Source organism: Pelobates fuscus, chromosome 5 (genome assembly GCF_036172605.1).
Source record: "Pelobates fuscus isolate aPelFus1 chromosome 5, aPelFus1.pri, whole genome shotgun sequence".
Taxonomy (NCBI): domain Eukaryota; kingdom Metazoa; phylum Chordata; class Amphibia; order Anura; family Pelobatidae; genus Pelobates; species Pelobates fuscus.
In genome coordinates this window covers 28195067-28213021 of record NC_086321.1, presented here as the reverse complement: position 1 = coordinate 28213021, position 17955 = coordinate 28195067, and the positions used below count along the sequence as shown (strand labels likewise).

General features: G+C 46.0%; 1 protein-coding gene across 1 annotated transcript in view; it reads left to right on the top strand.

The window, feature by feature from the left end:
* Positions 1–13957: 13957 nt before the first annotated feature.
* The window catches only part of RHOBTB3 (Rho related BTB domain containing 3), a 92050-nt gene continuing 88052 nt past the window's right edge, over positions 13958–17955 (top strand). Inside the window, exon 1 of the mRNA XM_063453682.1 lies at positions 13958–14019. Within this exon, the coding sequence (XP_063309752.1) occupies positions 13985–14019 (35 nt within the window). The 5' untranslated portion in view covers positions 13958–13984. The remainder of the gene's footprint in view (positions 14020–17955) is intronic.

Genomic DNA, 17955 nt, shown 5'->3' with positions numbered 1-17955 from the left:
GCTTAATAATATCAGTAGTACCTTTACTCCAGCTCTATAGCTTTGTACCCTCCGGTTCACTTCCAGCACTTTACCAATGCTTCTACCAAAAAGGGGATTCCAGTATCTATGCAACTTGATATTCCACAATATCGGCCACCGGCTGTTAATCCCAGGAAAGGTCTGTCTTAAACCTTTTGATCTCACATCAAACCAAACATGTAATAACTGCTAATATTTCACTATTTTTGTGTTTTTTTCCTCTTAAATATGCACCACTGAGACTGTACTGTATTGTTTTCGAAATCACAGAATATACTTGAATATGAGATAAGTCTTGATGTATTTCTCTTGATAACATTTTTCCTAATAATAAATATACATACCTGCATCTAACGCTGTGTGAATATGTGACTTTGTTAATTCTTTCGCAGCTTCTGTTGGGCTAACGCTGAAAACAATGAATGGGTTGTATTCACATGATTATTTGTTACAAATAATCTGTGTGTAGGTGGGTATGGTTGTCACCCAGCCTAATAATTGTGCATTGATTCCTCTTTTTAAAATGACATCACCTCATAATAAAAACAAATGTGCGTAATGGTTTTGTAACTGTTATGGAAACAAATGCCAATACTGTACTGTACCTTTACACGATACTTAGAGAAGGCAAAATATGCCAAGGATGCGCAGGAATGAACTGAGGTCTATAGATATGAATGATCGGTGCAACGTATGCAAAAAGTCAAAGCCAGGGGTACAAAAACTGTAGAACAAAACACAACAGTTGTGATTTCCTTTTGTTAGCGAATTCTTGGTCAGAGAGGGGAAGGATGTTTTTTAATAAATACATAGCTGTCTGCAATGGAGGGGAGTGGGATGGAGCACACAGAGGGTGGGAGGAAAGGCGAAGCAATCTTCCCCTTGCAGTCGCTCTGTCGCCAGTCGCTTTGTGACAGATAGAAAAAAATATACACAAGAACGGAACAGAGTTCTGGGCTGCCAAGGTCACTTGTTTTGAGGATGCCACTAGCCCCCAGCATGCAATTAAAAATATCTCAGTATGTGAAGTGTTTCAAGCTACAGTACAAGCTTCAAGCTCCTACCACCACCATGACCACTTTAAATCACTTTACGTTGGTGATAAAACATAGGAAATGGTTTTCCAATTCCCAACTAGCAGCTCACGGCGTGATTTACCAACTTCACCTCGCTTGCTGAAATGCTTTAAGAGTGAAGAATGTGTATTTTTTTTTTTTATTGCACAAGAAAGTGCAGATTTCCACAGGTATTGTTACTTTTGTAAATTAACCTTGTATGCACCCCCTGGCTGTCAGTCATAGAGCAGGTCCTGTTTTTTCCTGGTTAGGTTAGCGGTGGAGCTAAACACAAAAAGAGATTACCCCAAAAAACACCAACACCCCGGTTCACTCTAAAAAACAAACAAACCAAAAAAAACAGGAATTACACAGAAATATTAAAATTGTATACTATTATTATGTCTTTTATATTGTTTGTAAGCTCAAAAGGCAGCAGTTGACTAGAGCACCTGCTTTGTAAAGACTTCTCATTGAGCTGCATTGGGAAGTCTGTGATTGGACAGTTACAGAAGGTCTGGGCTGGGGAAGAAGGGGAGGGCTTGCAAAGGCTGCATACAAGATATCTGCATCTATTGCAAGCGGTTTTTAGATATATCTCAATTAAAACAAATAGTATTTAAAGTGCTGAAGTGCTTTATACCTATGGATTATTCTATTTTAAACCCAGTTTATAAAAAAAAACCAAGCCAATTTCTTTGAGAAATCTGCACTTTTATCACTGTGCACTGTGTGGGCGGCAGGGGTTAGGGGGGTGGAGGGGCAGTGACAGGGGTTAGGGGGTGGAGGGGCAGTGACAGGGGTTAGGGGGGTGGAGGGGCAGTGGCAGGGGGTGAGGGGAGTGGAGGGGCAGTGACAGGGGTTGTGCGGGTAGAGGGGCAGTGACAGGGGGTAGCGGGGTAGACGGTTAGTGACAGGGGTTAGGGGGGTAAAGGGGTAGTGGCAGGGGTTGGGGGTAGATGGGCAGTGGCAGGGGGTGAGGGGAGTGGAGGGGCAGTGACAGGGGTTGTGCGGGTAGAGGGGTAGTGACAGGGGTTGTGGGGGTAGAGGTGGTAGTGACAGGGGTTAGGGGGGTAGAGGGGTAGTGACAGGGGTTAGGGGGGTAGAGAGGCAGTAACAGGGGATGTGGGGGAGCGAAGGGGCAGTGACAGGAGGTAGGGGGGTAGTGACAGGGGTTAGAGAGGCAGTGGCAGAAGGTAGGGTGGGTAGAGGGGCAGTAACAGGGATGTAGGGGTAGTGACAGGGGTCGGGGGTAGAGGGGTAGTGACAGGGGATAGGGGTGTGGAGGGGCAGCGACAGGGAGTAGGGGGATGGAGGGGCAGCGACAGGGGTTAGGGGGCTGGAGGGGCAGTGACAGGGGGTAGACGGTTAGGGACAGGGGTTAGGAGGGTAGAGGAGCAGTGACAAGGGTTGGGGGGTAGAGGGGTTGTGACAGAGGTTAGGGGGGTAGATGGGCAGTGACAGGGGGTGAGGGGAGTGGAGGGGCAGTGACAGGGGTTGTGGGGGTAGAGGGGTAGTGACAGGGGTTGTGGGGGTAGAGGGTAGTGACAGGGGTTGGGGGTAGAGAGGCAGTAACAGGGGATGTGGGGGAGTGGAGGGGCAGTGACAGGGGGTAGAGGGGTAGTGACAGGGGGTGAGGGGAATGGAGGGTCAGTGACAGGGGTTAGGGGGTAGAGGGGCAGTAGCAGAGGGTAGGGGGGGTAGAGGGGCAGGGGGCAGTAGCAGGGGGTTGGGTGGGGGGCAGTGAGTGACAGGGGGTAGTGGGGGTTGGGGGCAGTGAGTGACAGGGAGTAGAAGGGGGTGGGGGCAGTAAGTGACATGGGGTAGAAAGGGGGTTTAAATACCTTCCCTGGTGGTCTCTTCAGTCTGCAGCTCCGCCGGGAGTGAGCTGCAGACCACATGGTGAGTCTCGCGATCTCCAGGCAGAGCGTTGCCGCGGCAACGCTCTGACAGTCAGGAGATCGCGAGACACCTCAGTCTGCAGCTCACTCCCGGCGGAGCTGCAGACTGAGGCTGGATCTCCGTCAGGGCAGACAGACAGGAGGGGCCTCTCACCCGGCGGCATTGTGGGCAAGCCGCCGGCCCCCTCCTGTGTCGGGTCCTCGGACCGACATGTTAGTCTGCCCTAAGGCAGTGCAGCACGGAGGTGTGATTAGGGTGTGCCCAGGCACACCCGGCACACCCCGTGCGCACGCCTATGAGTCTCATGCTATGAAACGGCTAGGTAAATGCTGAAGTGAAATGTACTCTGGTTTACCATAAGTGGTTTTCTGGCGCGGTGGTAGTGCATTATTGGCCGCCACTTATTAACGTAGAGCATCACCTTGTTATTATTCTCAGAGTAGTTTACCCCTGAGTACGTGAGTTAGTGGTGTACCTTGGTTTGTCTCAGTCTCGGTGGACCAAGTGGGCAAGTTGTTGGGTAGTCCCCCATATAGGGATTAACTTGGTATGGGATGGGGAAGGGGGGAGTTGAGTCATCAGTAGGGCAAGAGGGGGGGGGGGGAGGTAGAGTATGTAATTTTTACTTATGGGGTTTGCCAGTATCTAAACCTGGGTCTTTGGTACATTCGTAATGGGGGTGGTTTCTCATACCTGTCCTTTTGTCATCGGTACATTAGTTAGTCGGTCTGATCTGTTATCTCGTCCGCCTCTCCCTCCCAGTCCTCCCAGCTCATATAAAATTTGAGTTTCTTTTGTGGAGATAGGATCGTCATTCTTTCGTATATTTTGTACTGGATGAGTTTGGTTTGGAGTTGAGCTAGGGAAGGGCAGTTCTGAGATTTCCATTGCAGAGCTATCAAGTTTCTCGCAGCTAATATGGTAAGGGCTGCTATTTGCTTTTGCCCGCAAGTCAGGCAGTCTGGGAGTAGAACAAGAGGCATGAGGTTTTCGTTAGTGGGAACGTGGGTATTCCCAATTGCTCCAGCGTTTCGGTTACCGCTGTCCAAAGGGGTTGGATGTTGTCGCATGACCACCACAGGTGTTCCAACGTGCCCGTAGATGTGTTACACCTCCAGAAAGTTTGGGGCGTATTGGGATATATGCGGTGGGGGTCTCTGTGGGGTCATGTACCAGCGGTATAGGAGCTTTTTGTGGGCTTCGATGTGTGTGTAACATTTCGTCCATTTGGACAGGCCGTTGAGAGCCCGTAGCCAGTCGTCGTCCATTAGTGTCACTCCGCAGTCTGTCTCCCACTGAGCTTTATATGTGTGTGTCTTAGATGCTGAGAGTTCTTGCCATGCCTTATAGCATGATGTAAGTGATTTGGGTTTGTTGGGTGATGCCCAACATCTATCTAAAATTAAGTATGAGGTGGTTTTAGCTGGGTCTCTAGATTTTTGTGGTGGAGATACGTGTGCCTGTAGAGCACTTTTTATTTGTAAGTAGGAGAAAATTGCTCGGTTTGGGACTTGCCATTGCGATTGCAAGACTGGGAATGGGATTATACCTTTGGTGTCTAGTAATTGTGATATTGTTGTTATCCCTGCCTCAGTCCAATCTTTGAGGGGAATTTCTGGTACAATTGCTTTAAGGACTGTGATTGGCGATTTGGCATGTACTGTGTTTTTGTGGCCTATTGCATCCATGAAGGTGTCCCATAGAGATATTGTGAAGTGTGTGGTTGGTAATAGGTCAGCGCGTCTGGTTCTGAATTTCTTGGGTGTCCATAGGTAATCAATTAAGGACATGTCTTTGAATTGCGCTCTTTCCATGTCAACCCATTGGAGCGCACCGGGTTGGGCATGGAGGAGTATGCCAGTTGAGAGTATCGCTGCTCTGTGATATTGTTTAATGTTTGGAAGTCCCACACACCCCATTCTTGGTGCGGTTTGGAGGAGTGCCAGGACACCCTGGGTCTCTTACCGCCCCAGACAAAGGTAGCACATAGTTTTTGTAGCGCCTTGTAGTAGTGAGGTTTCATCCCATGGGGTATCATTCTAAAAATGTAATGGATACGGGGGAGAATCATCATTTTGTACGTATTGACCTTCCCCAACCAGGATATTTTTGTGTGTTTCCACTTGTTCATCTCGGACTTGCATAGTGTGATGAGGGGGTTATAGTTTAACTGTGAGGTGGCCGAGATCAAGGGTGCTATCTTCACCCCTAAGTATGTAATTGAGTTTGATTTCCAGTCAAACGGGTATGAGGTATGCAGCGTTTCTAGCAGGGGTTTTGTCAGGCTTACCTTGCTGGGAGTCCAATATGCAGAGATATGCTCACCCTTGCAATTAGACACAGGCCAAGGTGGTCAAGGTAGAACTCACCTGGCCTGTGAATCTGTGCACGGGGGCTGTGCAGGTGAATGCTTGAAGTCGCAGTACAGAAAAGGAAATCCAGGAGAATAGTCGTAGGTAAGCCAATGGTCAGAGGATGCCAGAAATCAGGAGATACGAGTAGCAAGCCGAGGTCAAGGGATGCCAGAGGTCAGGGTACAAACGAGTAGCAATCCAAGGTCAGGACAATACTGGAACGTGGAATAGCAATACTCTAACCAGAGTCATTGAACTGACACTGCCCTTAGGGAGGGGCAGTGTCTTATACCTTGTTGATTAGGTATTAGATTCAGCTGGAGAGTAACTGACAGGTCTGAGCCAGGTGAAGTCCAGCCCCCTAGTGCTGCAGGCAATTCAAGATTAAACAGTTATCCAAAGTCCTGAAATGGCTCAGAGGTAAGAAAGCAGGTTCAGAACTGCAGAGTACACAGGTTCAAATCCCTCTTCGGGCAATAAAGGGGCGACCCTGCCTTGCAGTCTGGAGGTCACGGTGTGAATCCTGACAGGTTTTGGCAGGTTTAGAGGTAGGGCTTGTGTTTTATCCTGGTTCAGGCGATAGTAGGAAATGTTACCAAATTGGTGTAGCAAATCAAGTAGGGGAGCCAGGGAGCGTCTAGGGTCTGATAGTGCTATAAAGATGTCGTCCGCAAATAAAGCTAGGCTATACATCTTGTCGTGGATATTGACACCTACTATCTCGGGATGCGATCTGATCTTTTGAGCTAGGGGTTCCAGGGCGAGTATGTATAGAAGGGGTGACAGGGGACATCCCTGGTGGGTTCCATTCGAGATGGAAAATGGTGTAGACAGGAACCCTCCGTGTGTGACTTTTGCGGCCAGGTGGTGGCATAATGCCATGATGCTCGTTATGGTAGAAGTGGGGAAGTTGAATTGCGATAAGACCCTGGTCATATAAGCCCAATTTAAGCGATCGAAGGCCTTCTCCGCATCCAAGGCGAGGAGAAGGCCCGCCGATCTTTTGGATTCTATTGTGGATATCATGTTTAGGATTTTCCTGGTGTTATCCGAGCCCTGGCGGCTTCGTATAAATCAGATTGGTCATGGCGGTTACTGATCAGTTTTGCGTATAGTTTAGCATCTCCATTTAATAGGGAGATGGGGCGAAAGTTTTTGCACAGTGTAGGAGTTTTGCCCGGCTTGGGGAGGGTGGAGATGTGAGCCAAGAGCATTTCTTTTGGCATTACACCTTTTACGGCACATTTGTTTACTAATTGTAGGAGTAGTGGCGCTATGGTGGAGGAGAAGGTTTTGTAATATTCGTTCGTTAGACCGTCGGGCCCGGGTGATTTGTGTGCTGGGAGTTGTGAAATTGCCGTCACGAGTTGGTCAAGGGAAAAGGGTTGTTTCAGGGGTATTAGGTCGTCCTCCCATAGTTTGGGTAGGTTTAAGTTGGTTAAAAATTTGTCTATCCTGTCCTGGGTCGGTATTATGACCTTAGGGTCGTTTTTAAGATTATATAATTCGCTGTAATATGATGCAAATTGGTCTACAATGTTTTAAGGATTTGTTATTTTCTTGCCCTTAGAATCGTTTAGGAAGGCAATCCTGGAGGCAACATTCCTTTGTCTAAGTTGCGATGCTAGAATAGCACCTGCTCTGTTACCACTTGTGAAGAAGTTATGTTTGATTTTCCTGAGTAAGTATGTTGTTTTGGCCAGTTCAATGTTTTTTAATTTGTTTTGGAGTGCCAGTAGTTTTGTTTTTGTAGTAGAATTTGGCTCTCTTTTATTAGAGTGTGTTAGGGTTTGGATATCTTCTAAAAGTTTAGTGTATTCTGCGGTTCTCTGTTTCTTAGCATAACTGGCATGCTTTATAAAGCTGCCCCGTATGACCGCTTTATGTGCTAGCCAAATTTGTTCGATGGAAGAGTCAGCGGTTGTGTTTTCAGCAATGTAATTCTGGAGATCTTTTGTTGTTTTGGGAAACATATTTGGGTCTGTTAGGAGAGATTCGTTAAGTCTCCATGTGCCCAACCCTTTATTAGTAAATGATTCCTTGAAGCTAAGTGTGATGGGAGCGTGATCGGACCACGTCATTACCCCAATTGTAGCGTCTTCTATCAGGGGCATTGATGTAGCAGGAATGAGGAATCTATCTACTCGCAAGTAGCTGTTATGAGCCATCGTATGGCATGTATGGTCTATTTCTGTTGGGTGGAGAATGCGCCATGGGTCTACCATGTGGTTGGCTGCGAGAGTAGAGCATATTTTGGTTGTAAGTGTTGTTCTGTGTTTGAGCGTGCAACTGGTAATCTGTGCAGTGGTAGAGGAGTCAATTCTGCTATCAAGTAAAACATTGGTGTCACCTCCAATGATTACCTCCCCATGTTTGTACATATCTGTTAATGCCAGGATCATTTGCAAGAATTCATTTTGATTTTCATTTGGACTGTATATGTTGACCAAGGTATATGGTGCATTGTTTAACATACATTGCAAAATTAAATATCGACCCTTTTTATCACTTATTTTCCGCAACAGTGAGAATGCGATATCTTTACTTATTAGGGTGGATACTCCCCTTTTGTTTGCTAAGTAACATGTGTGGAAATCGTGTGGATACCATTTCGAGGAGAATTTGGGTCTGGAGTTCCATGTGAAATGGGTCTCCTGAAAGAATGCAACCTGGGCCCCACATTTTTTAGCCTCCTGCATTGCCAGTCGCCGTTTGTTAGGGGAGTTAAGCCCTTTGGCATGCAATGACATAATTTTGATTACCATTGGGTTGGCTTGGGATTTGCTGTGTTAAATATTTGCATTTCGGTATATGTACTGTTACGTGTGGCTTGCCTGGAGCTAGCGGGCTTTGTGGTCCCGGGTAACCCAAGTTTTAGGTAAACTAGCAATGTAGGTGTTTTTTGTTAAGTCGACACACTCAGAGGGGGGGAGGGCAAGGGAATGGGGGAAGAACTATATACACTGTTCCATAAGTCACTTCTCAGTGACATATGATGCTCTAGGCAACGGAGAAATAGGGCTACTGGAGCCTTGGGGGTATACCTCTCAGTGTTAGAGTACTGAGATCCCAGCAAGTAAGGGATCAACAATAGTCTGAGTCTGAGCATAGTGCATCCGGGTGTAATCCACCCACCGTGGCTAAGGCTTTTGGCCTTCTAGTAAACCTTTTTAGTGTATCCTAAGGTAAATAACATTTGTACACATAAACCAAAAACATAAATTGGTGTAAACCTGTACGATAAGTCCAGGTGGGTATTGGTGGTGTGGCATCATTCCGTGGGCCTTTCAGGTTGGTGGTGTCTCTGGATCGCGAGATGTTCTGGGCACTTGTGAACAGTCTTTGGAGAGCGTCTTTGGAGCCTGGGCTGTTGCTTGTTTTTTGCGAGGGCTGCTGGATGGGAGCGGTATGTTCCATTCTTGCAGTATTCTTTTGCCATCTTCTGGATCCATAATGGGTTTGTCAATGTGATTTCTTTTGATCAGTAGTTTCGCGGGGAAACCTCACTTGTAGGGAATATTTGCGTTTCTCAGCGCTTCTGTTATCGGTGCAAAAGTACGGCGTTTGGTCATGGTTGCTGAGGATAGGTCTGTAAATAGCTTGATGCTGTTGTATGGTTCCGGCCATTTACTCATGGTTCTGGTAGTTTGCATAATTCTGTCTTTGAAAGTGAAATGATGGACTCTGGTTATGGTGTCCCTTGCGGTGTCAGGGGGAAGGTGTTTAGGCTTGGGGAGCCGGTGCATTCTGTCCAAAAATAAGTCAAATTCGGACAAGGAGGGGATTAAGGCCTTGAACAGGTCTTTGATATACCTGGGGAGATCTTGTGGTGTGATAGTTTCTGGTATGCCCCTCATGCGAATGTTGTTTCTCCTACTCCTGTCTTCTTGATCGGCCACCTTTTCTTCCAGAGCTTTAATTTTGTTTTCTAGAGATGAGTAAGCATCTGCCATGGAGTTGTGTGCTTCCACTAATTCCTCTGTCCTGTCTTCCAGACGGGCAGTACGTTCCCCCATGCTGTGTATGTCTGCTTTAATATCTGCAGTCATGCCTGAGTCTGCCTCAGAGCTATGGGCTGGTGAGTGCTGTCCGTCGGCGCCATTTTGATTTTTCGGCTCCGCGGTTTGTGGCCTCTCTAAGTGAGAGTTTAACGTATTTTGTTTTAATTTTTTGGTAGCCATGGGGTACAGGGGTATTTACCCTTCAGTGTGTCGGTTTTTCGCGGTGTTCTCAGGTTTTTCCATGCTGTTTAAGCCGTTTTAGTGCCGTAGTCCGGGAGAGCTCCGGTTTGCGCGTCCGCTAACATGTGCGGCTAGGACACGCCCCTCCGGTGCAAGTATTTTTGCCGCTCCCCCCCACCAAACATATGTCCTATGACATCACAATGCCCCGCCAATATGCTCTGCCATATGGGCCAACGCCAGTCTTCACAAAGTGTCTTTTATCTGAAAAGACAGTGTGTTTACATTAAAAAGCCTTCAGGCACAGGCTATAGACAAATACAAATTTAGACCAGCCAGGTGCAGTGTAAAACAAGAATAAAAAGAATAGTTACTTCCTTTTATGGTCAGATATAACAAAAGGATTCCTCTCAATCCTCACAGTACATGTAAGATAAAACAGAATATATCTAGACCTATAGAGAAATAAAAGAAAGCGCTCATAGGGGATTAACGTTAAACCATAGGTGTCCCCTTGAGTTTATATCGCACTTACAGAATATCTGTAGATTTCAAGCTCATCAAATTGATGGATATCCCCAGATTCCTCGAAATTAGGATGGTAGATTAAGCATGCAAAAGATAAAAAATATCATAGTGCAACACTGTTTGAAAAGTAAAATCACAGCTTTTAATGGTTACACTTACAATATAGTAGTGGTAAAAAGGCTCATCAAAATGATTCTGTTTTCTTCCATCAATGTGGGGCCAAAACGTCCTTATAAAGAGGTCAGGCAGGCAAAACAGATACACATTTATAAAATAATAAAATGCCAATCAAATAAAAGTCTCAAGTCTCTACGCGTTTCGTCTGGGTCACCAGACTTCCTCAGGAGTAGTGCTTCAATCCCTCTGGGGGCTTCAACTTCCTTTTATAGGTCTCCCCGCCGGTATTTCAATCCAATTTTCAAAAAACCGATCAGCTGTGTGTCGGTTTAATCATTCACTCCATATATGGAGTTCCGGATCCTGTTTATAGAACGCACGTGCGTTCCATAGACCCGGAAGCATCCACTTCCTCCCCATCTGAGCGGACGTACGTCACTGGAACGCACGTGCGTTCCACTTCGTCCGATTTTCATATCGACATCAGAAGGTCCCCATAGTGCAAACAGAAAAAAATAAAATAGAATTTCATCATATTAGTTTTAATGTACGGTCATTGTAAATTAAGTTTGTTTCTTTCTTTATGCATACAGTGTTGTTTCTAGCCCAAATGTCTAATTCGGTCTAAGGCATAATAGGATCAGGATTTTATATTCCCACAGTTAATGTTAATCTATCAGGACCTAGATGCTGTCCATTAGTATGTTAAAATCTCCTGCTCTATAACATTACTGAGCAATTCATGATGCTGTAGTGCTTCTGGTGACTATAGTATCCATTTAATGTGAGGTAAATTAGAGATTAGTGCCACTAATAATATATTAGATTGCCTACTTACCACCAGATGAGGACAAGAGGCTGATGATGGGCTCAGTCTGGCTCCACAGGTCTGATGTAGAAGAGGCTCTCTGGAGACTGTTTTTAACAGTGCTCACAACAATTAACGAACAGGAAGCAGCTGCATATTTTTGGGGCCCCTTACTCAGCTCAAGGTCTTGGCCCCCAGGGCTTGACCGTGAGTATGCCTACAATGCCCACCCATAAATCCACCTACATGGCCCACCCATGAGCAGTGGTGTATCCTGGTTGTGTGCTGCCCTAGGCAGGACAAAACTCAGGCGCCCCCTCCGCAACACCCCCACCCAACCTTCCCCCCGCCCCGCATTCTAAATACACACACACACATTCACTGACAAATACGCATACACTAGCTAACAGAAACACACACACACTAACAGACACACTCACACTCAGTAACAGACAAACACACTCACTAACAGCCACACACTAACAGACACACACTCACTCACTAGCAGACACAAACTAGCAGACACACACACTCACAGTCAGACACACACACTAACAGACACACACAGTCAGACACACACACTAACAGACACACACTAAAAGACACACAGTCACACACACACACACTCACAGACATACACACTCACAGGCAAACACACTAACAGACACACACACACTAACAGACACACACTAACAGACACAGACACACACTAACAGACAAACACACTAACAGACACACACACTAACAGACACACACTAACAGACACAGACACACACTAACAGACAAACACACTAACAGACACACACACTAACACACACACACACACACTAACAGACAAACACACTAACAGACACACACTAACAGACACACACTAACAGACACAGACACACACTAACACACACACACACACACTCACCCACATTAACACGTTTTTTAAAATGTATTTAAACACCCCCCCCCCCAGCCTCCTTACCTTTGGGAATGCTGGGGGGTAAGGGGGTGTCTCTTCCTCCCGGGTGGTCCAGTGGCTGCTGGGCGAGCGGCACTGGCTGGCGGCTGGCGAGGGAGCACTTCCTCTGAGCTGTCTGCTCAGTTCCCTCGCGCGCCTCAAAGTGAGGCTGGGAGCCGGAATATGACATCATATTCCGGCTCCCAGCCTCACTCTGCGACGCGCGAGGGAGCTGAGCAGACAGCTCAGAGGAAGTGCTCCCTCGCCAGCCGCCCACCAGCGCTGCCCGATCGCCCAGCAGCCCGCCGTCAGCCCAGCATGTCTGTTAGCCGCATGTCAGTGGTCCTTACTCCCCACTCCCCCTCCCCCTGTGTTCCTTCACCCCCATTCCCCAGTGGCCCTTACTTCCCAGTCACCCTCCCTCCCCCAGTGGTCCTTACTCCCCCCCTCCTCCCCAAGTGGTTCTAACTCTCCCCCCCAGTGGTCCTTACTCCCCTCAGTGAGCACTTCCTGTCAGTCCGCCGGCGGCCAGGTACAGGAAACAGAGGTTCCTGTTCTGCGCCGCCCGGCCACGCTACATTGAGAGACCGGCAGGAGGGAGCGCTCTGCGCTTCCCTCCTGCCGGTCACTCAAATTTTGCCGCTCTCCATACTACAGTGCTGCGCCGCCTGAGGCTTGCTAAAGCACTCAGGCGGCGCAGCATGAGGAGCCGCACCGGTGATTCCGGGCGCAGGGATCTGGCACCCCCTGCTAAGTTGCACCCTAGGCGGCTGCCTAGGTCGCCTTACAGGTAGCGCCGGCCCTGGTGTTGTGTAAACTTTAAATTGCAATAATTATTTCAGTGCATCCTGGATTTATTTTATTTAAAGGGACACTATAGTCACCAGAACAACTACAGCTTAATGTAGTTGTTATGGTCAGTATAATCACTGCCTTCTGGCATAATTGGGCAGACTAGATGGGCCGAATGGTTGGTTCTTATCTGCCATCACTTTCTGTGTTTACAAGCAGCATAAACGCTACCATGTCCTGTAGTGGTTATGGAGTCACTTAAGCTCATTGGTTGAGAGAGATCAGATTCTTTCAGCCAACAAGCTGGCACTGCACATGGCTACAGAGCACAGTAGTTGTTATGGTGCTTTGAGAGCTAACTTACGTCATTAAAGGATCACTATAGGGTCAGGAACACAAACATGTATTCCTGACCCTATTGTGTTAAAACCACCATCTAGCTCCCCTGGGCCCCTCATGCCTCCATAAATATAGCAAAATCTTACTGTATTCAAGCCCGAGAACTGGAGATATGCATGCTGTTTGCCTAAAAAAAAAAAAGCAATCTGCTGACATCATCAGAAGTGGTAGCCTGATCCAATCCCAATGCTTCCCATAGGATTGGCTAAGATTGACAAAGAGACAGATCAGGGGCAGAGCCAGCACAATTCAAACACAGCCCTGGCCAACCAGCATCTCCTCATAGAGATGAATTGAATCAATGAATCTCTATGAGGAAAGTTCAGTGTCTGCATGCAGAGGGAGGAGACACTGAATGTTTGGATGCATTTTAGGCAGCCATGACCCAGGAAGGATCTCTAACAGCCATCTGAGGAGTGGCCAGTGAAGTTATCACTAGGCTGTAATGTAAACACGGCATTTTCTCTGAAAAGACAGTGTTTACAGCAAAAAGCCTGAAGGTAATGATTCTCCTCACCAGAACAAATTCAAGAAGCTGTAGTTGTTCTGGTGACCATAGTGTCCCTTTAAGACGTTAATGGAAAAAGAATGCACGTGTACTCTGAATTAACCTGAAGGTGAATGTGAAATATATAGGTTAAAATCCCTGACTAAACTAAAAACAGTATTGGCATTTTGGCCTAAATTTAGCAATTTTATTTGGTTTGTAATTCATAGAAATTTATATTTGTGATAAATAATCATTTGGGAACTGAAAGATAACCATTTGCTTGTAAAACTTTCAGCTTCCAGTTATTGAATAAAAATTAAACGCCAGCTCAGCGGTAAGGAAAATCAAGCATCTCGATTACTATAGTGTTTTTTGCCGTTGCATTTAAATGTTTCCTCTTTCTATTGAAAGGAGCTCTCCAAGGTAGCTGAAATACTAAACTCAAAACAGAACTGCTTTGTTCTCGTTCAAGATAAGTGAATGACTCTTGACATAACAGTGGGTCAGCTTAACCTGAACAGCCTTAAGCCTCTGCTAATTTTCGGAAGAAAATACGATTTTCTCTTGGTTTTTAGACTGTTTGCAATACAAAGTATACTTCGGGAAATATACCAACTGAAGCTGAAATAACTTCTATACATGTTTAACAATGTATTGTAGGTCTACCGAGTGTTAATCTCTCTCTCTCTCTCTCTCTCTCCTCTCTCTCTCTCTCTCTCCTCTCACTCTCTCTCTACCTACCTATCTACATGCCTGTCTGTCTGTCTGTCTAATTATTTATATATGGATACAGTTAATGGAAAAAGGATGTTCCAAAGAGGAGTTTTATCTATTACTAGGTTATATCATCCATTGTACAGCACTACGGAATTCTGCTGGCGCTATATAAATAATAATAATAATATAAGAAATTCATTAACCAGGATTTGCAGCCTCCCACGGTGAGCACTGGATTGTATAGGAAGTAGCTGATACTTGTAAGACTACAATGTTTTTTTGTTTTTGTTAAAGGAGGTCCAGAGAATATTTATGGGATATGTAGTTCAGCACGTACAAGCTTCCAAATTGTATTCCTTACACTGCAGTTACCTCTGCCGCATGCCCCTTTCTCTTTGTTCCCCCACCCTGGGCAATGGTTTAAAAATTATACTTGTGAGGGTGGCAAAATGCCAACCTCATCTGAGTACCGCCCCGAGTCCTTTGCGCCCGCCAGGAACCATGTCGGATTGGCCCCTTAGATTTTTTTGCACAACTGGAAAACCCTTGCTTCTATGTAAACAAATGATTGGCACACATTTCTAGGGTTGAATAGATGTGCCCCCAATATCTTCCTTACAATTTGGAGTTATCATGATCCACATTGCTTTGATTCATTACATATCGCACCAGGTTTATAATAAGCTGCTTTTCTTGTATGGTGTGCAGGTGTCTTTTTTAGTAAATCTTTTAAAATTTTAACATTATATAGCGGTGTCCCAAATAGACATCATCCAAATCTCTAACTTCTCTTTCATGCATACCATTGCCGTCACATTGGTTGATGTTTAGTGGCAGTTGTTTTGATACAGGGCTTTCATGTTCAAATAAAGCAGCTTGTTAATACTATAATGATGGTCATTTTCACGAGTGACACATTATTTGCCACACTTAGCTTTCGGAATTCAGCAAGTCCGTAATATGTGTGGAATAACCTCACTTTCGGCCTTTCTTGAGATTGTACAATTACTGGAAAATGATTTCTGTAATGTCGCCATTTTCCACAAGACATCTTGAGGCATCATTTTGATCATCAAACAGGCAGGGTTCCGATCTCATTGTGCAGTTAATGTGCCGAAGTCAATTCTTGCTGGTCAATTGGCATGATCAAAGTATAAGCAATGTCATTACGATAGGGCACTGGATATGCCCAAAGCTTTTCTATGTGTAAATTTATCTGGCCACGGATATTCTGAGCAAATGCCTCCCTCAATTGCCTTATTTACCAAACCTACAGTATAAAAATGCTTGTAATGCTGAATAATGCCAAGTATCAGGGGGGAGGGGAGGGGGGGGGAGGGGGGCTTCTAATAAAAACTGAAGCCTCAGCATAAACCAAAACTCATTGATCCCTTCCCAAGGTGCCATTCTTTGGTTTCTTGCAACAGTATATTGCACATTTAATTAAATCCTTTAAATGATGGGATATAAATTGTGTATTATTTTGTAACAATAGAATACATTGCCTTAAAAGGGTTAATGGAGGGGTGCAAACATGGCTGGGTTTACCCTTTTTACTACCCCATAGCCAGTTTCCTCAGTGCACTCCACATCCCATATTTATATGTTTATATAAATATACACACACACACATATATATATATATATATATATACATATATACATTGAACAAAATGATAAACACAACACTTTTGTTTTTGCCCCCACTTTTCATGAGCTGAACTTGAGGATCTATGACTTTTTTTTATGAACACCAAAGGCCTGTTTCTCTCAAATTATGTTCACAAATCTGTCTAAATCTGTAGTGAGCACTTCTCCTTTCCGAGATAATCCATCCACCTCACAGGTGTGGCATATCAAGATGCTGATTAGACAGCATGATTATTGCACAGGTGTGCCTTAGGCTGGCCACAATAAAAGGCCACTCTAAAATGTGCAGTTTTATCACCCAGCACAATGTCACAGATGTTGCAAGTTTTGAGGGAGCGTACAATTGGCATGCAGACTGCAGGAATGTCCACCAGAGCTGTTGCCCGTGAATTCAATGTTCATTTATCTACCATAAGTCATCTCCAAAGGCCTTTCAGAGAATTTGGCAGTACATCCAACCGGCCTCACAACCGCAGACCATGTGAAACCAGGGCCATCTTTAACGCAGGGCAGCTGCAAACAGGGCAGCTGCCCCGGGCTCTTTTACTTCTAGGGGGCCCAAGGCAGCTGCCCTGTGGGTCCTGCTGCCCTCAACAACTTTCTCCACCCCCTCCCCTCCCCCATGGGCCCCCTGTGCATCCTGAGGATGCACACTAAGGAGGCCCACGGCCCATGCACCATGGGCCACCCGATGGGCAATTGTAAACAGGGGCCTGGTCGTGCGCTGTGGCCCTTTAACAGCAGTCCCTTTGCCTTTTGGCAGCATGGGAGGAAGTGATTGCGGTGAGTCACTTCCTCCCAGAGAGAGACGCACAGGATAGACCACACCAGGGAAGCAGAGAGGAGGGGGGCTGGTTCGGATTGTCAGTCGGCAACCCCCAACAGCCTCAGCCACCACTCTGGATACCAGGGAAGCAATCCTTTAAGGTAGGAAACGGGGAGTAGATTTAAAAGAGTGAATGTGTCAGTATGTCTGTCTGTCAGTATGTCTGTGTGTCTGTCAGTGCATGTCTGTGTGTCTCAGTATGTCTGACAGTGAATGTGTGTGTCAGTAGCTTCTCTGTCAGTATGTTTGTGTGTCTGTCAGTATGTATGTTTGTCAGTGAATGTCTGTGTGTCTCAGTATGTCTGACAGTGTATGTGTGTGTCAGTAGCTTGTCTGTCAGTATGTATGTGAGTCGGTCAGTGAATGTCTGTGTGTCTCAGTATGTCTGACAGTGTATGTGTATGTTAGTAGGTTGTCTGTCAGTATATGTGTGTGTCAGTGTATGTGTCAGTATGCCTGTCAGTCAGGGCCAGATTAAGAGCCCAGTGGGCCTGGTGCTGACAATTATGATGGGCCTATTTACAGAATCTTATCGACCAAAAACACTAAAACAATCATACCTCCCAAGCATCATTGATACCGGAGAAACTGACGGAAGCCAAGCACAGAGAGATGGACACAGGTTTCTTCAGGAAGGAAGAGATTCTTTATTCGGTTCACCGATCGGGACTCAGAGGGACTAATGTCACCAAAATACAGCAAGTTCTGAGCCCCGGACAATAGTGCAGGCTCCTTATATAGGCACATAACTCCTCCCATATTAAGCTCCACCCGCACATTCTCTTGACCAATCAATACGAACAAGAACTAACTTCCTGCTTGACCGCATGGCCTGTCCAGCACAATGGAGGAGGGGAATACTACATCCGGTATTCCTGCACATGCTCCGTACACTACTGATCGTATCTTGCCACGTGCAACCAACCGACCGATACGTCAGCATATGCACGTACACATGCCACGTGGTAATCTTGGCCTACTAAATTTATTTCTACCGAGATTCCACCACATTCCCCCCTTTGATGCCGCTTGATATTTCACAATTACTTGAGGCATCACTTAACCTTGGTTTGCATACACCTCAGGTTACCATGAACCAGACCAGACTTTTCTTATGATGTGAATCACTCAACACTCCTCTTCCTGCATTGGTTCTCCCTGATCTA